The sequence below is a fragment of the Sylvia atricapilla genome, chromosome 3, assembly GCF_009819655.1.
Source record: "Sylvia atricapilla isolate bSylAtr1 chromosome 3, bSylAtr1.pri, whole genome shotgun sequence".
NCBI lineage: Eukaryota > Metazoa > Chordata > Aves > Passeriformes > Sylviidae > Sylvia > Sylvia atricapilla.
In genome coordinates, this window is record NC_089142.1 from 91318116 (window position 1) to 91346025 (window position 27910).

The 27910-nt window shown below is 40.6% G+C and overlaps 1 protein-coding gene across 1 annotated transcript; it reads left to right on the forward strand.

The window, feature by feature from the left end:
- The first annotated feature begins 3877 nt into the window (after positions 1 to 3877).
- Positions 3878 to 27410, forward strand: RCOR3 (REST corepressor 3). The gene is given in 18 exon segments (XM_066316746.1): positions 3878 to 4104; positions 4594 to 4911; positions 5391 to 5554; positions 11852 to 11914; positions 13594 to 13718; positions 13720 to 13758; positions 14110 to 14209; positions 14211 to 14236; positions 15671 to 15741; positions 15744 to 15763; positions 18446 to 18664; positions 20274 to 20351; positions 21111 to 21131; positions 26272 to 26335; positions 26338 to 26400; positions 26403 to 26563; positions 26984 to 27124; positions 27126 to 27410. Coding segments are annotated over 18 exon segments (2025 nt in total). The 5' UTR covers positions 3878 to 3962; the 3' UTR covers positions 27336 to 27410.
- Positions 27411 to 27910: the final 500 nt, after the last annotated feature.

Here is a 27910-nt window from a genome sequence, read left to right on the forward strand (position 1 = left end):
TAAAGCACAAGTTTCCAGGCTGGATATTGCCAAAAGGTTTCCATGGCCATCCTATTTTCTTGGGGTTTCACACAACACACATCCTCTATCTATAATTTTTCCGGAGAAGCATCACAAATCTGTTGACCTGTTTCTAAAAATATTTAAAGACACAGATTTTGTAAAGCAAAATTCCCAGGAGAAGAAGCTGTCAAAAAGCTCTTTCCAAATAATCTGAAAGCATGAAACTGTCACCATAAGATAAAAAGGCCATGAAGTGTGATCTGCAATACTTTTCCTGACCTAGAACTTAATGAGTTAGAATTTTCATAGGTGAGATGGGCATAACATACAAGAGCAACCAAAGAGCAACAAAGCTGGTGAAGGGTCTGGAGCACGAATTTTATGAGGAGAAACTGAGTGGGCTGATTCGTTTAGCCAGGAAAGAAGGAGGCTGAGGAGAATAGTCTTGGCTGTCTACAACTGCCTGAAAGGAAGCTGTAGCAAGGTGAGAATTGGTCTCTTCTCACAGGCAGTAATAGACAGGATGAGAGAAAACAGTCTCAAGTTGCACCAGGAGAGGTTTAGACTGGATATCTGGAAAACTTTCGTCACAGAAAGAGTTGTCAGGCATTGGAACAGGCTGCCCAGGAAAACAGTGGAGTCACCATCCCTGGCAGTATTTAAAATAATGGCACTTAGGGTTGTGGTTTAGTGATGGACTTGGCAGTGCTGGGTTAATGGTTGGACTCAATTTTAGAGGTAATTTCCATCCTAAATGAATCCAGAGTAACATAGGCACATTAAAACGTAGTTTGAGGAATTCAGTTTCTTTTAAATAAACAGTCTTTACTTCCCCCTAGCTCACCACTCAACAGTTAATACTGTCATTAACCCTCACTATAAGGGAATAATATGCAGGAATCCACACTCCAGAGTCTGGTTTTAAGCAATGAATTCCAAGAACCCACACTAACAAAAATTTCAAGAGGCCTCAGCCCTGTGTGGAGTATCCTCAGAAGCCATGTAGGTTTTAAGCTGAGTAAATTAATGGATAGGGAAACCTGTTTGCTCTTGAGCTTCTGTTTCTACTTTTTTAGCAATTTCACTAAAAGGGAAGAGGCAACTGCTTCACCTTTCTTGTCTGCAACTTGTTCATTCCCCAATTCCCTTCCTCTCTGTTGCAATCCACTCTGTACTCCAAGGACCCCTGCCCTCCTGCCCAAATACAAGCCTTCCCCCTAAAGCTATGACTTGGGAAATACATTTTAAGAAGAAAGGCATCATCTCCAAGAATGAAAACCTGATAGGCTCATACAGAGAATCTTTAAACTGTGCTGATTTACACCTTCTGAATATATCAGTTACTTTGCTGCCCTCTAGGGATTGTATTCAGAAACAAAAGCTACAAATAAGGATACAGAGAAGAAAGGATATACAGAAGAAAGGGGACAACATAAAGCAAGGAGATGTTGTGGATGCCCCATCCCTGGAAGTGTCCGAGGTCAGGCTGGATGGGGCTCTGAGAAACCTGATCCAGCGAGTGGCAGTCTTGCCCTTGGCAAGGGTTTGGAACTAGATGATCTTTAAGGCCTCTTCCAACCCAACCCATGCTGCGATCCTACATGCTAATATTTATCTAAAATAATTCCTTATGCATAGGTTCTGTAACAAATGCAGGACTAATCTCACAAACAACTACCTGATTATCACGTCACATCTAATGCAGAAGCACCCATATACTGAATGCGACAGAGGAACTGTGGTGAGAGGGATTAAGACAAACAACCAAACAAAAAAAAATTAAAACAAAAGACAAGAGAAGGATAAGACAAGAATCCAAGAGAAGAAATAGTCCAAAGCATGCCAACTTCCAGACTGCATGGGAAAAAAAAACATTACATGCATCTGCTAATATCTAAGAGCTTGACTAAGTGAAACTATGCTCATTTATTGTAACCTCCAAAATGTAGTTTCATCAGCAACCACGCAAATAACAGAAACGGTCAAGCTCTTCAGACAGTTATCCTCCAAAACACGTTGCAAGGAACCTTTCTTCCTTTCAGGTGGTTACTTTCATGACACTTATAAGAACTTAGCATTCCTGAAAGCTGGAACAGCTTACTAAAACTTCCAGTAGCTTTTATCAGTAGTTAAGAGCTGTCAGACAAGTGCAGTCATAGTGCTCCACGTATGCCCAAATTTCACATCCACAAAAAATAAAGATAAAAAGCCTCAAATAGGTGACCTTAGGAGAACTAAAACAACAAACCCTAATTTCCTGCAAGTTTTTGTATTGATTTTGTGCCTTAAAAGGACAAACATTGATTCAAGATTTTCCTGTGGCTCTGGCATTCCAGTGGTTTCTTATTAGAAGTTTTTTTGTGCACATTAAACTGTGAGGCTGCAAATCCTCAATTGTTGATGCACTTGGAGGCAGTCAACCACTGTTTCTCCTACCTTCTCCTTGCTAATTTTTCTCTCCAGCTCTTGAAAACCAGCAAACATAAAGAAGTCACAGCTTGTTTACCCCATTTGTGATAGCCATCTGCTAAAAATTGTCCAAAAAAAGTTCTTTAAAGACCACAACAAAATTCCCAAAGCAGGAAAAAGCCTTGACAATATTTTCCTGACATATTCTAGGAAGCACACATACACCAAAGGCTTTTCAAAGGTATATAATTTGACCATAATGGGCTGTTTTCAAGGGAAGTATCAAGAAACAGCCAACACAACTAATTACATCATGTTACAATCCTACAATAAGGCACTATGAACACTTAAAAGCCATAAGTATGGACACAAGTAGTCATCTCCCCTTTATCTCACTGTAAGAAAGCAGCTGCACTACTCCTGCTAGCACTCTTCAATCAAACAATCAATCAATCAATCAGCCAACCAACCAGCTTGGGATAGACAGTCACCAGGGCAGAGTTTGGGAAGAATGCTGAGATGTGAAAAGGGCAATGGATCGTGTCAAACACTCCTAGCCGGAACGCGAGACTTTAGTTCGATATACAGCAATGTAAGTTTATACCTTTTCCCTAAATCTGGAAATCAGACCGTCAAATTATCACTGCATCATTAAAACCACCTATCACATATATTAAAACATATCCACAAGAACATCAAATGCATTTGCACAGAACAAACCAGGCTAATAATGCATCTCCAGATGAAGCAGCAAGCCCGTTCTCACATTGTAACTCAGCCTCGGTCTGGAGTCCGTCTCGGCTTTTTTTACCTCAAGAAACGTGAGTATTTGAGATAAACTGGATGGTAACACCGCAGCTCTTGGTAAACGCAGCGAAATTGCACTAAACAGGTAAATAAACCGATCACTTTTTGAATTTAAAAAGAAAAGCCAGCACGGGTTCACACACGGTGTGATTTCAGCGGCGTGACAGCACCGGCTTTCCCCCGCCGCGACCCCGCTCCCACTCCCGCTCCTGGCCCCGCTCCCCGCTCCCGGCCCCGCTCCCGGCCCCGCTCTCGGCCCCGCTCCCGTCCCCCCTCCCCGGCCCCGCTCCCCGCTCCCCGCTCCCGGCCCCCCCGCACTCCCGGCCCCGCTCGGCCCCGGCGTGACCGCGGCTCCTCCCGCCCCGCGCCGCGCCACCACCGGCGCCTCAACACCCGCCCGCCGGGATCCCTGCGCCGCCGCCGGCGGGAAATAGTCCCGTCTCTGCTCTGGGCCCGCCGACCGGGAGAGCCCCGCGGCGCGGCCGCGGTCCGGGAGCAAGCCTTCCCTTCTTTCCTTCCTTCGGCCGCGCCGCCGGCGCTCCAGCGGCATCCCCGCCCCTCGGCGAGATCCGGCCGGGCCGGCGCGGAGGGATTCCCGGCGCCGGGGGAGGGGGGGCGCGGCGGGCGGGGGGAGGAGGTGCCCGAGGGGGGGGCGGGGAGGGGGCAACATGGCGGCTCCGTATTAACTTCCCCCCCCTCGGCAGCCAGCGCTGCCACCGCTCTCCCCCGCTCCCAGCCCTGGCATGCCGGGCATGATGGAGAAGGGCGCGGAACTCTTGGGGGGGAAGAGCCGGGCAGCCCCCAACGGCGCCAAGAGCAGCAGCCCCTCCAACGGGCACTACTCGGAGCCGGAGAGCGGCGGCGGCGACAGTGGCGACGAGCACGGTGCGAGCCTGGGGCCGCCCCGCCGGCGGCGGCAGGGGGGTGGCGGAGGCGGCGGGAGGGGCGCCGAGCCGAGCCGAGCCGCCTCCCCCTTCCGGTGCCGGGGCTCCGCCGCTCCGTCCGTGCTGCGGCCGAGCCGCGGCCGCGCGTGTGCGGGGCGGGGGGGGCGGGAGCGCGCGGCGCGGCCCCGCGGCTGCCCCCGCGGTACTTAACGATGGGGAGGGAGTGTCTCCCGGGAGCCGCCGCCGTCCCCATTGTTACGCTGGAATAAACTCCCCCTTCCGCCTCCTCCTGCCCCCTCCTCGGCGGTCGTCGGGGCTTAATCCGCGGCGGCGGCGGTGGGCGGGGGGGTGGCGGGGGGAGGAGGTGGCTTATTCCGCACGGCCGCGGCGGGGGCTCCGCCAGCCCGCCCGCCCGCCGCACGGCGGGAGCCTGGGACGGCGCCTAGGGACACTCCAGCCCTTAATTTCTCTTCCCTCCTTTGCCTTGCAGATGTAGGAATGAGGGTCGGAGCGGAATACCAGGCGCGCATTCCTGACTTCGAGCCCGGTAAATCGCTTTTCGGCTGTAACCTGACATCTCCCGAGGCGGGAGGGGTGGGCTCGCAGCCGGGGCGGGCTCGCCCGGCGCTCTCCGGCGGCGGCGGCCGCGGGGCTGTATTTATGGTGCTTTCGAGCCTTTGTGTCGGCGATCCGGTGCCGGCGGCGGGAGGCTTGGCCGGGGGGCATCCGCGCTCCGGGGGCGGGGGGCTCCGCGGTGGGGGAGTCTCACTTCATTATCGGCCGCATTATGTGTATCCGGCGGGAGGCGGTTAAGCAGAAAAAAGCTTTTTTTTTTTTTTTTTTTTTCTTTTTTCTTTTTTTTTTTCTCCCTCCCATGTCCTTAAACCTATAACCATAAAAATTATTAGACGAGGGGTGATGGATGTTGTCGGGCAAGGGTGGGAAGTGATGCGCCCTGCCGGAAGCGGAGCAGACCTGGCTGCGTGCTGGAGGCGCTGGGTGGAAGATGCGCTCGGTGGGAAACTCCTGCTCCTGGTTTTGTGTGCTGTAGTAGCCTCGCTGGCCCCGCCGTGGCAGGCTGAGCTGCTCTCCTCCGCCTTCCTCGCCCCCCCAGCCCCGCCCCGAGGAATATGGGTACGCTCGCCCAGCCTGGTACTCAGCTTTAGCAAGTTAATTGCTAGAATGCTGCCGTGCCTTACTACGCTGAGCAGGGAGGCTGCAGGAGCGTTCAGCAGTTTTACTGTGGAGGTCAGATGAAGCCTGTCTACTTTGCTGCTCTCCAGGCAGGCTCCATCCATGGGTGTCAGATGATTTCTTGCCGGAAGAGGATTGCTCTCACCGTGCCTCCCAAGGCTGGAGCGAGCCCCTCGCATGGGCGCAAGTCCCCACCGGCCAAAGAAAAGGCCGGGGGAAGGCGCGAGGGTGGGATTAAATGGATGCGCGATCTTGGCGTAAGGGAATGCCTTTCCCCTAGGAAGGAGCCCGCACTCTAGTCTCTTTGTTAATAAGGCTAATTGTTTGCACCCTTTAATTTTTACGTTGCCTACACTGATAAAAAATTACGGTTTCTAACCTGCAGCCTGGGTTTGCTTTTCCTACAGGCCACTTAAAAAAAAAAAAACAAAAAAAAAACAAACAAACACCACAACCCAACAAAACACCTAGTGTTTGTTTTTCTTTTGATTAAAAGAACTCTTCAGCCCTTGTAAGACAGTTGAGGTTCTGTGGTTTCAATTTTGTAAACTGTATATGCAATAGTACCATTACATTAGTAACTACAAAACTAATTTTATGCTCTCCTATAACCAGACGTTTTAGAGCTCCTAAGCGTGTCTGGGAGATGGTATTCAATTAATGCCTCTTTCCCCAATAACTGGGGTTAATATATACTCACCCTATCACTTTCTTTAATAATGGAAATGTTTCTTTAATAACTCCTGAGTTAGAGGCATAATGTTTTATTAAGAGGCATTATCCTTCTTGGTGTGTGTATTTTGCTTATTATGGCAAGAAGGCAGTGATTATTTTGGAGCCCCTAAGTCTTACAAAATAAATTAAAAAGCCAATCAGGTTTAAAAGTATGGCACTTATCAAGTTAACAGATTGGTTATCTGAGGAGATATCAACGAGATCTTGTTCTTTCACCTCTTTGTTTTTTGGTTGAGTTTTTTTTTTCTGATAAGTTTGGAGGCATAATTTCTTAGAGACAGAAGTAGTGAGAGATTAAAAATCTGTCTTCTTACAACTACCTTTAGGTTACTTTTTTATAGCAAGTGAGGTAATAAGCTCACCTTTAGTTCTAGGTTTGCATAGTGGGCGCAGCACTATATTTGATTACCTTTAATTATGTTTCTTCTGGAATTGTTCTAATGGGGTTTTTTGAGGGTTATCAGATACTTTAGAGTATGTGTTTATTTGCAAGTACTCTGAGTGCTGTTTTTTAAGCCTGTTGAAATAAATAGGTGGGAGAAGGGAATCTGTGATGGATAAAAGTAGACATAACTCTAAGACACGAAGTCAGCCCTGATAAACTCACAGAATACTAAAATGAGTGGAATAATACCAATCCTTGTGTTTCACGTAGCCTGTCTTGAAAAATAGCCATAAGCAATGCTCTACAACAATGCACTGAGAACAAAATATCATGATTAATGTTATGATGGCAGTAAACATTATTTGAAAAACTTAGTCCATGTATAATACAAGATAATCTTTTTAAGAAAATCTGCAACTGTTTCTCAGTGTCTCATGGAAGAAGGGGATCATGGTTGGACGCAACAACTAGGAGAAGTTAGTTTAAATATGTTCTTTTACCCCTTTCCACACTGTACTTTTTTTTTTCAAGCAAACTTTCAGATAGAGCTTAAAGGAAGTAGTGTGTTTTTAATTGTCACCAAGTATTACAGCAATGAGAGAGATATTGTCACTGCAGGAAACAATTTTAATAAGGAAACTTGTGATTTTTTACTTATCTAATTTACTGAGTTAACATACCATCTCTACACTCCATATTTTTGTCTCCTCCTGCTGGTTTTCCTATAGTATTTTATTTTCTTGGTGAAAATCTTTCTGCTTGTACTTTCTGACCCAGCTATAGCTCCAGGAGGATGTTACAAAGCTGGTGTCCTTATATTATGGGTTGTTTGCATTCTTTTGGAAATCATGGTAGAGAATGTACTACCCTGTTGTGTCATCCACAGATAACTACAGAAGTTTTATTCTACTCAGGTTTGGACTTCAGAACGGTTTTAGTATGGATCTTGCTTACTTAATGCTGAAATACTAAATTATCAATTTACCCTCTTTTTGGGGATGGAGTTGGGGCTGTCAGGAAGAATATTTTATACTATTTAAAGTCACTTAGGAATGCATTTCTCTGTATGTCTTTATAACTTTTCTCTCTCTAGTCTCCTAATAGGAAAACAGGCTTTCTTAAATTGAAATTATTAAATGGTGTTGGGAAGGTTTAATCTTAACCAGACAAAGGTGCATTTTGTTCTGGAAAACAACATACTTTTAAATTGCCATGCTGCCCCACAGTGCCCTCACTGTGTCTTGTATGCTCCTGGCTGATCGCTTTATTCTCAGTACCTGGAATCCTGTATAGAGCTGCCCCAGCCATGCGTACCTAACTTCTAATGTGAAGCTGCAGTTTAGAGGGGTCAGTTTGCTGCGATGATTTCCCTGTTCTGGAAATGGTGCAGAGCACCTGTCAGTCATCTTCAGCTGGCTGCATTTCCTAACTGGTACTGGCAGAGGGGTGCAGCAGCTGAAGTACAGAAACCTCTTCTTCAGTGGCTTGGAGGTGTGTTTTGGGGAAAGGGACACCTATTATTCTTCAGATGTAGCTCTTGGTCCTTCTCTTTGTTACTGGCTTACAACTCTTCTAACACACTTTGGTTAACATGCTGCAGGGTATTTCCAGCCCCCCTCCCTTGTAAAAAGGATTATGTTGCCCTTAAGGTGTAACACAGCCTCTTTAGGGGCTAGGGCTGCTTGCTTGAGTGCTTGGGGCAGAAAGGACAGGCAGCAAGTTCTCAGGAAGGTCTTGCATATGGAGATGGAGGGTTCCCTGTCCTACAGCTAGGGACATCCCGTGCTGAGGGCAGGGTGCCTTCCTTCAGGCTACCTGTATGCATCTCATTATTCCTTTGTCATCCTGGGTTTTCTTTTGGCAGTGTGAAGGTGCCACCTGAATGGAAGCAGAAGTCTGATTCTGGGGACACAGCACTGCTTTGAAAAGGAATATTCTGGTGGTTGTTGCTTGTTTGTCAGCGAGGGTGGCACCTCAGTAGGGGAGTGTCACCACATACATGATCTCCTGCAGGCACAAGAATTCTGAAACTATTTTTTTTTCACTTTAGTACTGCAGTATTCAGTACCTGATAATATCCATGACATCTGGTTGTCAGCAGGTATCTTCAGTTTAGACATTTCTTCCTTATAACCTGAGATTCTAATACATTCTCTCATGGTCCTGTTTTCTCTCATCTTTAGTAGAATGAAGTGCAGGATAGTGGTCATTTACTTGTGACAAAAAGCGGTGTACAAGAGAAATGGTTGTGCCTGTAACATGCTTGCATTGCTCTTATGAAGTATTGCATTCCTAATGACAAAAAATGTCACGATTTTGGTTCTAAAGTGTAATGTATATTAAGGAGTTTGTTCTTGTATACCAAAAAACCTTTCAGAGTTTAGTAGTGCTTATGCCTTGAAACTGGTGCTTTATGAGTGTATGTACATTCTAACCTGTTCTGGAGTTTCTTCTTAACCTGTTCTGGAGTTTATGCTGCACTGAGGTTATCTGCCTTGCATATCTCATTTTGGAAAGGCGCAGGAGTTCTTGTAGTTTTCTAATTAGCTGTTTTCAAGTCACAGTTGTGATGGATCAAGATTGCAGAGATGATAGCAAATACACAATGCTGCCAAACTGAAGAGGGAAGAGCAACAAAACTAGTACATAAAGGGAAAGCACTACACTGTTCTTTTTTCCAAACCATGGATTTGGTTTTTTGTTTGCTTCAAACAAGATGTAGAGCCTAAATATAAAGTGTGTAAGCTTAAAATGGAGTGAAAGTTACTTGTTCACTTCATAAAAAAAAAAAAAAGCTGTTCTTCTCCAAGAAGGATGTGAGGAAAGTTCCTCTGAGGATGATTAAGAATTCATACTGACGTTAGATATAAATCCAATTGTTGAGCAATTTCTTAGCAAGATAAACTGTTGTAAGCAAATAGATTGTAAGAGGCTTTATGTTTTAGAGTACATTTGTGAAATAGTAACGGAAAGTGTCTCTGAATTAATGTTTTTACGGTATTGGGGAGTTTTCTTTTACACCGTGTTTTCAAAAATCATATGCTCTGATTTAGTGCTTCAGTGTTTGCATCAGCATTGCTCTGTCCTGATGGGCTGGGTAATTTATTACTGCTTCCTTGCTATATTGAGGTGGGGGGTAAACACACCAAAGCAAAAATTACTTTACATCTAACTGCTTTCTCCAGCTGTGCAATTTGGCTGGCTGTGAATGTTAAAATTAGAAAAATCAAAACTAGAGAGATAAACAGAATTGTTTCTGGCATAGCTGTTAGTATAGTTCTTGTTGAAAGAGATCAGGCATGGTGACTGAATTCTAGGTCTTGTCTGTTTTTGTTTGTTTTAAGGAAGCCAAACTGACCACAGTAGGTCCTAGTACTCCTATGATCGTGATAAATATTAGAGTACTAATGGACAGTCAAACTCAGGAGAACAAAGTTGCATCCTTGCCAACTTTATAGGGGGTATATTTAGATATGAGGGAGAAATTCCACTATGGGGTGGTGAGACACTGGAACAGGCTGCCCAGAGAAGTTGTGGATTCTCCATCTCTGGAATTGTTCAAACCAGGTGGATGGGGCTTTGAGCAACCTGGTCTTGTGGAAAGTGTCCCTGTCCAAGGGGATTGGAACTAGATAGGATTCCTTCCAACTTAAGTGATGCACTTGAGTGGTTTAATTTGGTAACCAGGATACTGTCTAATATTTAGTATACCTGAACATCAGAATGTTCAGATCAGCTATTTGATGTCTTAAGGAAATAATTCTGAATTAATGATTCCCCTCCCCTTAGTAGCTGGACTTCTACTGTGGTTGGCGTTTGCTGACTGTCACATAGTTGTTCTCTAGATCAGTATTAAGTGAATACTGAGACTTACTTGTTTTCTTACAGGTGCCACAAATACATGATAAAGATAATGGAGGGATGCTTGTATTGGTCTCCAATTCATAGTATTCCGATGCCAAGTGTAAGTCCTTGCCTGCTTAGAATTTGGGTGCTGAAGTAGACTAAATAACTGTTCCTGGTTGCCTGTTTGCTCCTTATTTTACATACAGTGAAACTGCAAATAATTAAACACAAAGCTTCTCTTTTTCTTTATTTAGAGAACTCCAGGTAAAGGAAAGATGACCTTCTCTTATGTTAGTAAAGTCTTTGTTTCAAATCATACTGCTTATTTTTATTATCAATATTGTCTGTGAACCTTTTGTTATTAATTAAAGAACAAAATATCTGAAATGAGGAACTTGCTGCTTTAAATTTTTAGAAGGAGTTGGAGTGGGTGAATTCAGAAAAGATTTGTTGAGGCCCACTTCAGGGAAATTATTACTGCTGTCACAGAAGGAAAAACCAAATGTTTTTTCCCTTTAGAAGTGACCTGAATACAGGAGTCATCTGGCTAAATATGATCAGTTATCTGTTTAATCTAGTTTAAACCTGTCTCCTGTGCTAGAATTTCCCATATGTAATACAGGGGAGTAAACCTTTGAGGATGCAACCATGAGAACCTCATCCTCAGGACAGTTTCTATCTAATATCACTACTTAGAGATTTATGTCCCTCTACATTTGAGGGAATGCACCTTCAACTACTGCAGAACAGTTAGAAATAAAATACACCTGTGATTGTTAAACACTTTTCATTCCTTTAAAGTATAATTAACTCTTTGCTGCAACAGTTCATGGCAAGGATATCCCTTGTCTATTTGAATAAGGAGGATATGATTATACCCTTTTCTTGATCATACTTCCTTTCAACTGTTTAGTTGCCACTTAATTTTGAACTCTAGAAGGTGAATAGGAAGAGGTTTTGTTTAAAAATAAAAAAGTAGGAACTTAATTTCAAAATGATGAAAAGTGTTCAGCTCAAAGCTGGCTCTGTTATTGCTAATATGATTTTTAAATGTTATTCCTTAATTTAATTATCTAATTATTGGAATTTTCATACTTTCTATTGAAAACTAACTTTGTCTTGTAGTTAAAATCCATATTGGTCAGAGGAAGCTATAATACTCTTGAGGATACATATTTCATTGATATAGGAATGCCTGCTTTAATTTTCAACATGTTTGGGACTATGAGCAGTAGAAGTAGTTAGATTTAAAAATAACCCAGGAGGGGGGTTCCAAAAAGGCATAGCTTTAAATAACCAGCTCGTCTCTGCTTTAAATTAATAAGTAAATTATGAGCCTCTTGGTTTTTGTTGTAGCAAAAATGTGAAAGAAAGCAGAATTAGCTTGTGTAAAAGTTTATAAAATTAAATGTCCGATAATGGTCAGTGGGTTTATTTATTATTAATAAAGCTGTGAGTAAATTTAACATTTGGGGGAAACTGGGCCTGTGCAGTGTATTGAAGTACAGGGAGACTCTTTTCCCATGTTAGATGCCTAATTCTGTCATAGAGCAGAGCTAAAAGTATTAAAGAATAATTCTGACATTGCTTTGTTACAGTGGATGAATATATAGCAATAGCAAAGGAAAAACATGGATACAATGTGGAACAGGTAAGTGCTGTGGAATGAGAGTACTCATTTAAAAGATTTTCTTTAAATATAAAACTATAACACAACTCTTTTATTTTTCTCTTGGTTGCCATTAATTAACACTGTTTCTCTTCAGGCACGGCAGCAAACACTGCAGTAAATGGATCTGCATACAGTTGTGGTCTGGATTCTCTGCAAAAGATTGAGCTCTTTGTTTTCATGACATGCTCAGCTTGTAATGTGCACTTTTGAAAGGTTTGGTATGTTTCTTGATACACTGGGCATGTCATGCAATTGTGTGTGTATATTTGGCCTAAAGAGTTCCTAGGGAAGCAGCTTAAAATTTTGAAGTTTAACATTAAAATACGAATAGGGTACAATTTTGAACGATTAATTGATAGGGATGGCCACTGAAGAGGTTTCTTTCATATAGAAAAAAAACGCAACCACCTCAACTGAGCGGGTTCTTCAGAGGCAGGAGAGCACTCAAATTTTAGTTCTGAAAGTAACAAACAAGTTCAAGTTCATTTTTTATTTAACAACCTTTGGTCACCATTCTTAAAATTAAGGATAAAACTTTGCTGGTCTGCATGTGGTTCTATTGCAATTGCTTCATAAATTAACCAATCTATGTAAAAGTGAGATTACCTATTGCAAAAAAAATTTGCTGTCCAATTGAAAAGAAGTTGTATGATCAAGTTCTGGAGGATGGAAGCTTGCTCATCAACTGCTGTCCGACAAAGAGGCTGCCAGTGTTACAATGTCCAGAGTATACCTGTGGTTTGGTGTTGCTTCTTTATGCCTTGACTTCTGTTAGGCGAGAGGAGGAACTGATGGATCTCAAGTCTCCAAAAGATGGATTTCCAAAATAACTTCTGGTGCAAAACATTCGTAGACTCCTCACAGTGGAATAGAAATTCTCTTTGCAAGAGTGCTGTCACTTGCCATTTTGACAAGAGCAGAGGTTCGCTGTGTCCAGGTTGTTAGAAGATGTGAAATGAGGAGGTTGGAGAAACGCCTGCCCCTCGTATCTGCACTGTATGATTGAAACTGAGTGGATTGCATTGCCCAGTTCCATTACCCCAAATCTTGGCATCAAATCTCCCAGTGATTCTCTGGCAGAAAGTGTAATGGACATAAAATTCCTTAAGAATATTGGGAAATGAAATGATGTAAGAAAGTGTATTTAAATTTCCGTTCCTTATTAGGTGCACGTGATGAAGTGGCCGTGCTGTTATTGTGGATTGGAGAGTTGTAGAAAGAGCACTCTCACTTTAAACTTTCAAACTTGCATTTTTGGATGATCCTCTGGCTACCGAAAAGTATTTTTATTTTCTTTTTTGAGTGGGCTGGTAATAATGGCCTATAAGGAACTGTGTAGGTGATATATGCCTGTGAAGTAAGAAAGCAGGTCAGATTTGAGCCTCTCAGCTAGTTCATGCTGCTCTAGAATTACTGCTGCCATGCCAACCTTAAATGTCTGGCTTTCATACCATTAATAAAGTATAGATGTGCCCACTGTCTCTAAAGAGAATTTTGTAACCTGTAGTAAATAGCCAATAAAATCGTAAATACATTTTGAGAAGGGATTCTGAATAGTCAAATTTTATTTCTAACAAATAAATCGCGTGTTTTTATTAGCTTGTCTCCAACGGTCTAGAAAATTGACTAAATCCATAGAGGGGACTATTTCTTTCAAGGCTCTCGGCATGTTGTTCTGGCATAAACACAATATTGAGAAGTCCCTTGCGGATCTCCCTAACTTCACTCCTTTCCCTGATGAATGGACAGTTGAAGATAAAGTCCTATTTGAACAAGCATTTGCTTCCATGGAAAAGCTTTCACAGGATCCAGCAAATGGTAAAGTAATATTTCACTGAAGCATAAACAGCTCAGATGCACTTAAGCAACAAAGGCTCCTGTTGGGCTAAAATTTCATGTGAATTCATGTGAATTTCTGTGTAAAAGCTTCAGGAAGAACCTGAATATAAGATTTAATTTAATTTCATCATGTCTCTTGGACATACATCTTTTTCAATCTAATGAAAAGAAGGCTTCTCCTCTTTTTAAAAATGTGTATGAAATTACATCCCTCCTTTCAATCTTATAACTATCTTTAAACAATATTTTAAATGTATTGATAGGATTAGCAGAATTATAATTCTGGGTGGAATTTTAAATTTTAAAAGTGTTAATCTGTTGATGAATTCTTCTAGCTCCCAGACAGACATTGCAAGCCTTGTAAAATATTACTATTCTTGGAAAAAAACTCGCTCTAAGGACAAGTTGATGGATCGTCAGGCTCGTAAACTTGCAAAATAGAAATAATCAAGGTGAAGGTGAGTTCTATGTTCTTAAGTAGCTGACAGAGCCTCAAATCTTTCCAAAGTAAGATGCTTAGAGTAATTCTAGCTGTTGTTTCAGTGTGAACCATATGTTTTGGGTTTGAGCCCCGTTGTGATACTCAGTTTTAGCAAGGGGTTTGGTACCTGTGCTTTAAGAACTCATCACTCTGGTCTGTGTGCGTTGTAATAAGAGACGGGAGTGTTTAAGGATACCTGTAAAAACAAGGATTTAAACCCTGGAGTCTATTACTGTCTGTGTGGGAGAGTGTTTTTGTAGATGTGTGGGGAGGTTGGATTGATTTTTTTTTGTTGGAATTTGTACTAATACGGAACTAAAACAGAAAGTTCAAGCACTATAAAGAGCCAGAGCAGCTAGAATACCTATGCATTGTTTTGTAACAAAACTTATATATAATCTTTTTTAGGAGATTTAGAGCTGCTATCTGTCACAGAGAATTAGAGCTCAGAGTAGTTTAGTTGTCTTGCATGGAAGGAATAACATTTCTCAAAGTTACTATGAAATTAAAATTTTATTCTGCTCAGTAGCCTTAATTATTAACTTGCACTTACAAAGGTTGATACGTGTTGCATGTATAAGTAACATAATCTATGTTTATATTAGAGACTGTAATTTTATATCTATAGGAAATTACTTAACTGGAGCAAAAGGTGTTTTAATTATGTTATTTTCAATAACTTCTGAAATCAAAAGTTCATATGCTTATTTAGTGATCCTATTTCTGAAAAATTACAAGTTAAAATCAGTTTGCTTTTAATACAGCAGTTTGGAGGGGTTTGGTAATAGCTAGAAATTTTAGTTTGCTTTTGCATTAATTTATTCAGAAATTATATTGTCAGAATGACTGGATTGGACTCTAAATTGACTGTTCTCTTTTAACCTTTTCTCTTTAATTCAGTAGATTTCATTTCCCTCCTCTAAATTGCTGGATTTTAATCAAGTTGGTGAGAAAGCAGTCTCATGTTTTCCCATCATATGGCTTTTGCTCCCCACAGACTTCAGCAAGGGTTTATTCACCTGTGCAGTGGTTTGAAAATTGGTCTATTAAAACTAATGGGGCAAATGAAAGGTTATTTCTAGCCTTGGTAATAGTTGGCCATGTAAGTGTTCATGCTGGCACAAGTGGTTGAATTGAAGAAAGGTGACACCAAAATTCTTGGCAGGAGTACCAGCACTGCTTAAAGTAACTTTCAAACTAGGTTTAGGATTGCTTGTCTATTATAATAATTACTAGAATTTAATACAGAAAATCATGCTTGTAACAACTGTCTTTTGAAAACTGCAAATAATTTTGAGATGCCATATACTCAGAATAGATAAATTCAAGTAGATAACTCTCTTATCCTGGTATGTACTTATATTTGGGTTTAAAAAGTAATAAATTGACCAGCTTTTTTTATGATCTCTCTTTAGTGATGATGTAGAAGAAGCTCATCCAATGGATGGAAATGATAGTGATTATGATCCCAAAAAAGAAGCCAAAAAGGGGTAACAGATAACTTAATGGTGAATGTCAGTTTGTTTGTTTTCAGTGAATGTGTTACCGTGAAGACGGAGTTGTAATACGGAGGTTTAGGTTTCAGTCTGCTGAACTCCCAGGGTCTTAAGTAGTCAAGATCTTGATGACTTCTCAATGAAACAAAAGTGTATCATATATTTTTGTGATAATTTACAGCCATTTTGTGGCTGTAAATGCATTTCTCATTATCTCCACTGTATCCTGAGATATCTTCAAGTTTTATAACAGGTGTATCCTCTCACAACCTGGTAAAACAGGTTGCATTTGCCCTCCTTCAGTTTTGTTAATAGTTTACAGTTTTACTGGGTGAATTACTTGAATGAGAAGGTTTTCTTTGAATTTTAAAATTAAATTACATATTTCAAAGAACAACTTCTGTTGTTTGTTCAAAGCCATTGTGAGGTGATGCATTTCAACTAATATGTGGTTTTACTGAGATGCTTTCTACTAATAAATGTAGAGGAAAACCATTTTGTCCTAATGAGCACTTACTGTTAGCTTTACAGATGACTGCTGTGTTCACAGTATGTTCAGGTTTTAGGGGTTTTCTGAGTTCTTTTTGTAAACATTAAGCTATCTATGGACAAGACTAGAAAAACACATTAAAGTGTGTGTTTAATTGTTTCTTCGATGAACTTTACGTATTTGTGATCTTCCTAAATCAGCCAGTTCACTTCTCTAAGAGTGAGAGGAGAGGTTATGCAAAACTTTAGCACTCCTATGAAGTGGTATCTAGGATTATGAATAAAACTTTGCACTTTTCACAAAAATAATATTGAAGAGGAAGAGACTGATAAGTTTAGCTTCTGTTCTGAGCTTTGCAGTGACCTTCAATGTATCCCTTTATCTGCTGGCCTTGGGGGGAAAAAAAGGACAATTATCCCTTTCAGTGAAAGAGTTTAAGAATACTTTTTAACATGGGGATTTTTACAGTATTCGAAATGTCACATGGTCTGATAATGTACCTTTTATGCTGTTCTAACAATGTCCCTGCAATCTACTGATTGGAATTGCTGCCTTAGCCGTGTCTAAATAAGAGCTCAATTTACTTGGTTATAGTTTGAATCATGACATGCAGTCCAGAATGCAAGCAGTGTGTTGATAGAGTTCTAGGAACAGGACAAATAGGTTTGTAGTTTCTAATGAGCTATTTGGATCTGCACAAGATAATTTGTGATCTAATAGTTCTGGTAGGATTTGCGTACTTTCTTCCTAAGCAAAATATAAACTGAGTATAACTGCTTGAACACACAGAGCAATGGAAACTTTCTGTTACCAGATAAAGCAAATAGAACCTGAACTCTCGATCTTGGCAAAACAAAATTGTGAGAGAATATTTTCACTTCAAATCCAGATTGAACACACAGGGACTGCAATTTCATACTGAAAGAGTAATGCAGAACCAAAACCCAAATAAGTATAAAAAGGGCAGACGTAAACTTAACCTGGAAATTTTTAGGTATCAAAGGTGTACTGCTCTATATGGTTTTCCAAAAAAGACCACATATCTTATGGGCTTTTAAGGTTGCCTCTATGAAGTCTGTGGGCTGGATTAAGATGATATTAGTTGGGGAAGAGAATGTGGCACAAGGTCAAGTGTAGTAAAATAAGACTGTTTGCTGCTCTGTACTACTACTACTACAGAAAATAATAATAGTAATGATTATAATAATAATAATGGCTGCTGCACTTGGTTTTGCAGTCACTGTGATCAGATGACCACCTCTTAACATGCATGGATGCCAGCAGGGAGGAGCAGTAGGAGCTGCTTGAAGTAGGGAAAAGCCTGAATTTTCTTTCTGTTCTGGTACTAAGCATTGCTTTGAATTAGAAAATCCTTGCAGAGAATGTAATTTTTGTGTCTCTGCTCCTGGCCTATAGGGAAGCACTCAGTTGCTCTGAGGGAGTCACATACATGGAGAAGCTGTGCAGCAATCCCCATTGAAGACAAAGCTGAAATGTTTAAGTGCCCAAACATCAAAACAAAGACTTCATTTCCTCTTTGCCATGCCTTTGCTTTCCAAAGAAGCAAATAACAAAGGCTCCTGTTTTCTAAATTAAATAGATTTTTATAATGACTGCAAGGGTGTATGTCCATACTCTCTCTTCCAAGTCTCACATCAGCCCCCTGTCCCCCAAACCAAACAGTACAGTCTCTTTCTGTAGAGTGCTTACAGCAGGGAGAAATGTAATTTTGCTTTCTTGCCTGGCCTGGTTGGCTTTGTCATTCTTCTCCTTTCATCTTTGCCTACATTCTTCATATCTGATCAGAATAAATGTGTACAGTCACTGATCATTTGTTTTAAAAACAAACTTTATATAAGTCATGTACATATGTATAACTTACCTTCTATATGTGTAAGAGGTCTGTAATGTTTGCCCTCTGTCACAGTATTCAGACTGGGATTTCCATAACATTTTTATATTTGTGGCCATGTTAAAAAAAAAAAAAGTTTTGAAAACTGACCTTTCTTAGACTAATGCAGATGACTGATATGCTCCATCGACTCATCTGCAAAGTTGGATACTACATGCAAAGGAGGATGTTAGCTTAAGTTTTATTTGTCATAAATAGGACATTACAATGCTATCTGATACTTCATTCTTTTTAGTAGAGTTGTATACAGGATACTGTTATTCTTTAATGATTTATTTCTTGTAAATTAAAGGGCAATAATGAGCAGCCTGTTCAGACCAGCAAAATAGGTCTGGGTAGAAGAGAGTATCAGAGCTTGCAGCATCGGCACCATTCGCAGCGTTCCAAATGCCGTCCTCCAAAAGGCATGTACCTGACCCAGGAAGATGTGATAGCTGTTTCCTGTAGTCCCAATGCAGCCAACACAATTCTTAGACAGCTGGATATGGAACTAATCTCGTTAAAGCGACAGGTACCATGGGTTATTGGTCTTGGTTTTTGTTTTTCAACTCAGGTTGTTCTGATTTGTAATGATTTTGAAGATACCTGTGAAGATTCTGGAAGTTCTTTAATGTGGATCTTCCTTGTTTTGTTCCACAGTTATCACTGCAAATGCTGGACAGTAGCTGTTCTTCAGTTCTGGTTTTTTTTACATTCATCTGCTCTTTTGGATAAAATTAAGCAAGATGACTTTTTACTTATTAAAAAAAAAAGGGTAGCATTAAAACAGTGCTACAGATTTGGGGACAGGAAAAATCAGAAGTCACATTTTACTTGAATTTTTTTTACTTTGTTAGAAGTATTTGTTTGAAAAGTGAAAAGGAGACCAATGGAGCAGAGGAAGTTACATTTAAATTGTAGCTGTTTATCTGGACATCCTTTCCCACATACTATGAAAGTGTGGGAGGCATGTGGAAATCATGGACCTAGTTATTTCTTTGTTTGAATTGATAAGTTTTCTACTGCTTATTAAATTTAGAAAAGTTTTTTAGTGCTCACCTTTAAGAGGAAAATTGCCTGCATCCTTTGCATGAAGAAATTAAATTTTGGCATTTAAAGTTGAAACATGTCATTATTCAGCTTCTAAGGGTACAGCAGTTATGTGCATGCTTGCTTTCTAGGAGCGATGGGGCTACAGAGAGTCAAGTCTTATCTTCTGGAATTTTTGCCTCCTTATAGAGCTGCCATGTTGCAAAATCATGGAGTGAATAAAGGATTTTTTTCATGGGGTTTTTTTGCTCCCTTATGTTCTTTTACAGGAAAATAAGCTTCTTTCTGTCACAGCAGGAGTCTGGGGGCTAAATAGCATAGGTGGGTTTCACTCTTTAGCCTAAGTGTAGGTGAGTTACAGCCTTGAGGTTGTTTTCTCTTTTTTTTTTTTTTTTTTTCTTGCAGTGATCTCAGAGATGCAGCCTTTGGAATCTCCCACTGACTTGTCTGCTTTGTGTCCATACTTAGAACCCTTGTAATAGCTGTGCACCATAGTATGCAAAACTATTTCTTACCTATATTACCTTATGTGCATCAATGTCAGATTTAACCGCTTCACAGATGTGTATGTGTACAATTTGAAAGGGCTGTCCTTTTATAAACTAAGAAATAATTAAAATTTTTTCAAGAATCCCCCTAAAGAAAATCAGAATGATCTCAGGTCAATAAAAAGGGCCTGTCAGAAGGAACTAACTGGAAAATCTCATGAATTTATTTTTTTTTAAAGGAAGAAGTTAATAAAATAATATAAGCAATACGTCTCACATTCTAAGAGTGAGTTTTGTGTCTAGAGTTCTTAAATCTTCAAGAACCTATGCATCCTTATCAAAAATAACTTGTCTTGAACAGCTTATATTTCTTGCAGACAAACTGTTCTTTGAAAAATGCTTATTTTTTTTCTCCATAGTAAACTGTGTGATGTGTTTGTTTGGTTTTTTTAAATTGTTGAAACAGTTTAAAAGTATGTGCAGCCTTAACCCATAATAGTCTCTTCGTATAATTGGAGGTACACTTGTGGCACAATCTAGTTGAAGATAAATTGTAAAGTGACAACTTTCTTGGGAGTGATTAAACTTGTTGTTTTTGACAAGGTTCAAAATGCTAAGCAAGTAAACAGTGCACTTAAACAGAAAATGGAAGGCGGGATTGAAGAATTCAAACCTCCTGAGGTAAATCAGAAAAATACTGAACTTGTGGCCTTGCATTGTATTAATGGGAAGCTGTAGAAATGTGCTTTGCTAAGCCTAGTGTTTGCACTCCAGCAGCAGCTAAACAGGATCCATTAAATTACATGCAGGGGGAGTCTGGCTTCTTTACAAGAAATCAGGGTAGGCTTTTTTTTATGGCAGAGGGTTGAAAAAAGAACCAGAAGAACTGAAATGTCAGTCTGTTCACATAAAGAGAGCTGAAATTGAGCCGTGGTACATGGGGGCTTTTGGATTAAAAATAGGCAATGTATATTGCCAGTAATAAATGGCATTCTGTGTGAAAACATGACTATATATATGTTTGGCATCTAAAGTGATGATCTATTACTACTGAAGTTCTGGTTTTGCTAGTTTTAAAGGTTTGGGTATGAAACATAACATGAATGCAAAATGCTTTAAACACCAAATCTAAATAGTTTAGATAAATGTTACTATAAATTCAAATTCTGTCTGCATAAAGATCATTAGCTTGTGCATAAGTTATTATATAGCTGATACTAAGAACTGCAGTAAAACGGAGAAACTGCTGCATAGTTTAAGCTCAAATCCATAAAAACTATTTCCTCTGCATTAAAACAACTTAAACTATAAATTTATGGCCTATAACCAAGAGGTTTTTACCGTTTTGCAAAATGTAGTGCAAGTAAAATACGTGATGCCAGATTTTGCAGCTGTTGAAACAATTTAATGATCTTTGTGCCATTTTTTCTAATTTAATAGTCTAATCAGAAAATCAATGCCGTTGGACACGAAGAACAGCTTCTGCAGTACAAGGTATGTTAATAGTAGCAGCAAGTTGAAATCTGAGTAAGGATTGAAGAGGTGCTTAGTCTTACATTTGTATTTCCTCTAATGTGAAGCTAAACTTTATGCGGTCACCAGGAATGCAGCAAAACTATTGAGAATATTTAGGGCATTTATTCAAGCAACATGACCTAGGCATTCTGTTACCCGTTTCAAAGAGAAAAGCTAAGCAGGATTTAATGACTGTATTAGTACCAGAAAGTCCCTTAATCATCTTCTGAATCACTTTACATGAATTTCTCTAATGTAGAAGACTAAAGCAATAGTTAAAATAATAAAAGTTGAAGACATCTCCAGTATCCTAAAGTAGGAAAAAGCAGAAGTAAATCGGCTTTACCATTGCTTTTCTCTGTTCATGAGGGAATAATGGACAGGTATCTACCCATTAGGCCTTTTAAGAGTCTGAGCTGGATATGGATGCTTGACTAACAGTCTTACTGGGCTAAAACCCCAGCATTTTGTGGTAGGCTATTCATACAGCTATTTTGCATTTATTTCATTTATATGAAGGAAAACTGACTCTTTTATTAGCATGCACTGCCAAATCAAGGAACATGTGAGGGAAATATCTGGAGATGGTGTCTTGAAGGCATATATGACTCACTTACGTGGATCATCTTTTATAAGGATAAAAGCTCAGTTATGTCTTTATTCTCTGTATTCTTACCTTGAAAATGAGATAATGAGTTTTAGTATAAAATGAGTGGCTCAGGATATCAGTGTAAGTTGTCAGGTATACCATACCTGGTACTTATTTATTAGTCAGATAACTGAACCTAAAGTTAGGTTATTTTGAAGCATGAATGGAAATGCAGAAATGGTGTCTCAAGTCATGCCTTTCAACTTACATGCCGCAGGCTTGGATTTGCATGTCCAAAGTGTCCCCTGTCCTAATTCTCCACTGTCGCTAAATACTTCAGTATTTTGTTCCCAGATGCAACTGAAGGGGATGCCTGTCTCTAGTATTACAGTTTAGTAAGTAGAAGGCTTGTTGGAAGAGTGGAGGAAATCCAGGGTCATTGTGCCTGCCTTAGAACGAGAGGATTCAAACCATCTGCCTTTTCATAATTTAGTTATTGGAGTTCTCACTAAGCAACAGTTTGGGAAGTGATAAGAATACATTCAGTTTTCATGAAGCTATGGCACTCTGTGACCAACAAGACAAATAAACTAGAGCCTGAGTGAAAGAGAGTGAGGGTTAGTGGTGACTCCTTGGAGAGGAGATCTAGTCTTCTGGTCTCTAGGGTGTCTATAAAGGTAGTCAGCCTTAAGGCTGTGGTGAGAAATCAGGCCTTCTGGAAGAAATCTGTTTTCATTGACATGTGCTTCTTATATGTGTTGTTTCCTCTGTGGTCCCCTTCCCTTGTCACTATATAAAATGGAGATGGAAGAGAATCTAATGGCAAGAGCAAAGTGTTCTAATTATCCCTGCCTTACTTACTACTTGTTCTTTCTCCTGGAATGAGAGTGCTTTAGGTATTAACCTCCCATCCCTCAGGCTAAGGACCCTGATTTCTTGCTTCAAAGCAATTGTTTGAGGTAGTAGACTCCAGGCATGAGGGAGCCATGCTGTGTTTTTCCCGGTTTTGTTTTAGAAGGTAGCTACAGCTGCTCTAGTAAAAGCCTCCATAATGTGCATTAGGCTTGGACTTGAATGTGACTTGAACATGGGGACATTTAGTTTGTATGCTTTAAAATAGATTTATTTCATGAAATGTATTGGTATATTTGGCATATGCTTTAATAATTTTACAGAATCATAAGCATTAAGCAGGTAGGGCACTTATGTGATTTGTTCACTTGAATTTGAACAATAAATCTAACCATGGAAATCTTAAATATAATCTGCAGTAATATGATTTGGTACTGTTTTTGTAAACATGAAAAAACCTGTTATCTGCAGGCTAATATCAAAGGATTGCCAGTAACTAAGGAAGAGGTAATGAGAAAATTTATCTTAAAATAGAGCTGTGCGCAATCTTAAAAGCAGTGTGGGTGCCTGCACTGGGGTTGTGGACTCAGATTTACGATCTCTGAGCCAATATATTTCCAGTATAATTTATCAGGTAACAGCTCAGCTTTGAGTAGTTACTTGTATTGGGCTAGTTCATCAGTTAGTGTTCTTAAATTACAAACTCATATGTACAGAAATGTATAAGCACAATTGTATGTTCAAACTAAGATCTTGGCCATGAAAATGCAATTGCAAGAATGTTTTAACACTTGTTCAGGACAACAAAATTTGCATTGAAAAGCAGTGCATGACTTTCATGACATTGCAGAGAAAAACAGTTGGGACAATCAGGATCTAACTCTACATAAAATAGTTGCTAGGAGCACTGTAATCCATCACGGTGGATCTGGCAGCTCCCATTAACTATTTCTGCCTTGTTGTGGTGCTGCATATTGCTTTGCACCCTGATTAATATTGCGTTGGCTGTGCTCTACATCATTAAGCAGTGTAAACAGCATCAAACTTGGATTTGCTAGTTTCTCCAAGAGAGACATTGAAGATGAAATGCTGTTATCAAGAGCACGCGTGGGTTCTAGTGTACCTTTGCAGCTCGATAAAGTTCTGAAGAGCTTGAAGGATTCCTCTGAGCTGGGCTGCTTTCAAATGAGCTGGGAGAAAGCCGTTCATACGTGTGAAGTGAGGCTGTGCAGTCGTCCTTTTTGACCTTCACTTTCTCAGCCTAATAAAATTATTTTTATTGAATAACAGATTGAACACATGAGAAATAATTTGGGGATGTTCAGCACTGAATTTGTATAAGGATGCATAAGTAATGTGCACTAGTTTGTGACAGGGATGGTGGCTTGGCAGCAACTCTTAGAGATATGCCATCACCTTTTACATTAAAGTTTCATAAACACACAGTGAATTTTCTCGATTTCTTAGTGGCTTGAAAGACTTTTAATACATCATTGTGATAGAGCAGTAGTAATAATATTGAAAAGAATCCAAAATTAGTTGTACTGTATGTAGCTAAACTAAGGAACTTTATTTTACTTAGATATAATTTTTTAACAGTTGGGTTCTCAGTGAAGGCAGAACACCTTGTTTTCAAGCTGTTTGCTTGGAAATGGGCTTCAAGACCTTATTTTTGACAACCTGAGCTGAAGATAACCAACAGGCTCAGCTGCTCTGCAGATTAAGGAGGAAAGAAATGTACAGTAACAGAAAAGGCAGAAATGACTGTAAGTCTTTATTAGTTTTCTCGCAGAAATGTGCTTTGTTCTGCTGGGCACCTTGTTCACTTGATTAATTGTACAGGATGTTAGATATATTGCAGTGGATGTTTCATGTTCATTATAAGTCAGTAAGGGTGGTAATGGTAGGGCAGACAAAGAATATTAAAATACTGGAGGCGATGTTCTGTGGGCACACACAGCTTTTAAGGAGTATAGCTGATACCTTGTACAGCTGATAAAGTGCAGCGCCAAATCCCTGTCTTTGCCTTGCCTGGATCCATGCCCTCCCACGTGGCTCTGAAATCTTTCCAAGGTTCCTGCAATCAGGAGGGCTGTATTCTTTCCTGTGCCCCAGAAAAAGATACTAAATAATGTAGCTGGGCTCTTGGCAGCTGAAACATCAACTTCAGCTACAGAATTTGTTACTATCCTGGAGGTGAACTTTTCTTTTAAATTGCAGGGAGTGTGCATTACCACATCAGAAGTGCCTAATAGCAAGGGGCAGGACAAACTGAAGGTCACACTCTTCACAATTAAGTTGAACAGGAACATAGCTTTCAGATTTGAAACAACTCTCACTTTCTGAACACTTTGCTTCATTTTCTGAAGTGAGGCATGAAATCAGGCATAAATTTCTTTTCCTGTAATGAGAAAGAGTGCCTGTCCTCTAAGAATTGTAATATGTTCTGAATGAGTTTAACTATCAGGAGCTTCACAGGAGAAGTCAAATTGTAATTTGCTCATGCACAGCTGACAGCAAAAAAAAAAGTCTTCTGTTTACTCAGTCTGGAGCAAAATTGGTTTATTTCTTCGAGTCTCCAAACTTCTTGACACTTGTAATTAAAAATACACTTTGTGAAGCTAAAAGCTGTGCTCTAGGAGGTGGGGAGAAGTTGAGGATATTTTTCTTAAACAGGAGAGAGGAAGAACTAGACACACACTCCTATAACAAAATCACTCTACTTATTATAATTCAAATTTTAAGTTTAAAAACTATAGAATGTTGAACTCAATAGGGTTTTTTTGTGTTACATGCAAATGTAGTTTTAGAAGTATTTAAAATATATGCTGGGATTTCTTTCAACATGCTCATAAGCAAAAGGGACTACTGATGTCAGTAAAATTAATGAAAGAACAACACAAAGATCACCTATCATGCTGCTTATCAGTAGGGGTTTAATCCTGGAGGCTTGTGCTGGGCCATCTTATAAGCAGACACCAGTAGCTCAGATATATTTACATTCTCCAAGGTGGTTGTCCCAAACCCCCGATTTTTTCTACCCAGTTTTGAATGGCGAGAAGCTTCAAACAGACTTTGTGAGGTGAATACTTGCCAGTTGCTCTGTGTAGCCTGAGTAGAGCATGTCACCAAGTGCAGGAATGAGCAGTGTATTGTGATTGCTGAACTGTGACCCCCCCCCCCTCCCCGTTCTGCCCTCTGCCACTCCTGCTCCACTCGTGGGGAAAGAACCATCTGCATGCAGCTGGCGTGGAGGAGCCTGTAGGAGCTATCAGTGATTGTCACTTGATATTTCTAGCATTTTATTCTGTTACAGCCATTCACACATGCTCGGTCACCCTTCCTCCCCTCTGAGCTGTTCTTGGGCTTTCTGCCCTTAATGTGAACACACTGAAAGATTCACTGTGTTTGTGCAGAGGCACAATCTCGTGGTTTTAGGTGAGAGGCTGCTGAATAAGCCAGGATCTTTAAGAAGAATGGGTAATGACTTTATTAAAAAGTTCTTGATTGTATGTGATAGCTGTGCTATTAAAATTACATTGTTTTAATGGAAATCAGGCCTCTCCTAATTGAGAAGTTCTCCTAATTAGCGAGTCCTCGGTTTGCAGGTCCCATAGGTTCTCTCTATAAATACATCACACGTAGCTGTGTCTGACTGATTCTTCACAGCTATGTTATTTACTTTGCCTTCCAGGTGTCCGAAAATATGGTAAGATTTTCAAGCTATTGCAGATGTAATTGGCAACAAGACTGTTGGCCAAGTGAAGAACTTCTTTGTAACTACAGGCGTCGGTTTAACTTAGAGGAGGTATTGCAGGAATGGGAAGCGGAACAAGGAACCCTGGCTTCTAATGGTGATGCTTCTGCTTTAGGGGAGGACACAAAAAATACTTCTAATGTGCCATCAGGAAAGAGCACTGATGAAGAAGATGAGTGTGTTTTGTGTACCAGAAATAAGTAAGCATGGGTGAGGAACAGCATTTTATTTAGTGATAAAACATAAGGTTAACTGGTGTGGAGTGGCAAACCGCATTCTAAAGAATGATGATGAGCTTGCATAGAACTTCAGCCAATGTCGTTAACCGCTTGGGAGCAGGACTGCACCTTTGATAGTGACAATCACGTTTACTGTTTTAGTGTTAAATACACTTCTTGTTCTAGAAGAAGACTTGCTTCGTAAATATTTTTAGTTCTGCTGTCTATAATGTTTTGGTTGGCGATTTCTTTTCAGTCACTTCTCAGTTCTTGGTTTTATTTTTTTAAATGCTGTTTCCTGTGTAGTGGCCAGTGGCAGCCAACTGCGTCGCGCCCCGGCCGGGCCGGCTGTTGACGCCGTCTGTCTTTGTCCTTTGCGCAGGCACAAAGCACTCCGGCCACTCAGTGTTTAGGCCCTTCGCCTCCAGCGCAGGCGTCCGCTCCAGCACCTGCCGCTCCCATGGCAACTTTAAATCAGCCGCCCCCGTTACTTCGTCCGGCCCTTCCCGCTGCCCCCGCCCTGCAACCGCCAGCCTCCGCCGCTCCAGCAGCAGGCGCGCTTCATCCAGCCGCGGCCGACGCTGAACCAGCCTCCGCCCCCGCTCATCCGCCCCCCCGCTAACTCCATGCCGCCCCGCCTGAACCCCGGCCCGGACCGTGCTGACCGCGGCGGCGGCCAGCAGCCGCCCTCGCTCATCGGCATCCAGACAGAATCTCAGTCCACGCTGCACTGAAGAAACGATAAAGCAGAATGATGCTAACTCCCGCGTCTGAAAAATTGTATCAATGTACTTCTTTTTTTTTTTTCTTTTTTTCTTTTTTTTTTTTTTTTTCCAAATAACGAAGGGGAGAAAAGAGCACGCCTTCACAGGTATCAGACCGTTTTCGGAGGAGCAGCTGAGAACTAGAAACAGAATGACGCAATGACCACCTGTATAAAAATATTTTTATGCCGAAGACTTGTACAGCAGAACAATGCCTACACTGCAGCCCTCCTCTGTAGAATAACTGTTGAAGGAAGCTAACTTCTAAATGAATAAATGTTCAACACACCAAGATTTTGTTTAACTGATTTTACTCTATTTATTTTATTACGGTTCTTTATAGTCAAGCATCTAACTACAGGAAAGTAGTCTGGCAAATCTAGAAATAGATAATATTGTAGAAGACTTAAATGTAGTGTTGGGGGGTCTTGTGTGTGTGAATTTTTAAAGTTTTTTTTTACCTTTTAGTGAAAGAAAATAATGGCTTTAGGTTCCGAATGTTTGGCCCTGTTTAGATAACAGTAGAAGCATTTCACACACTTGTA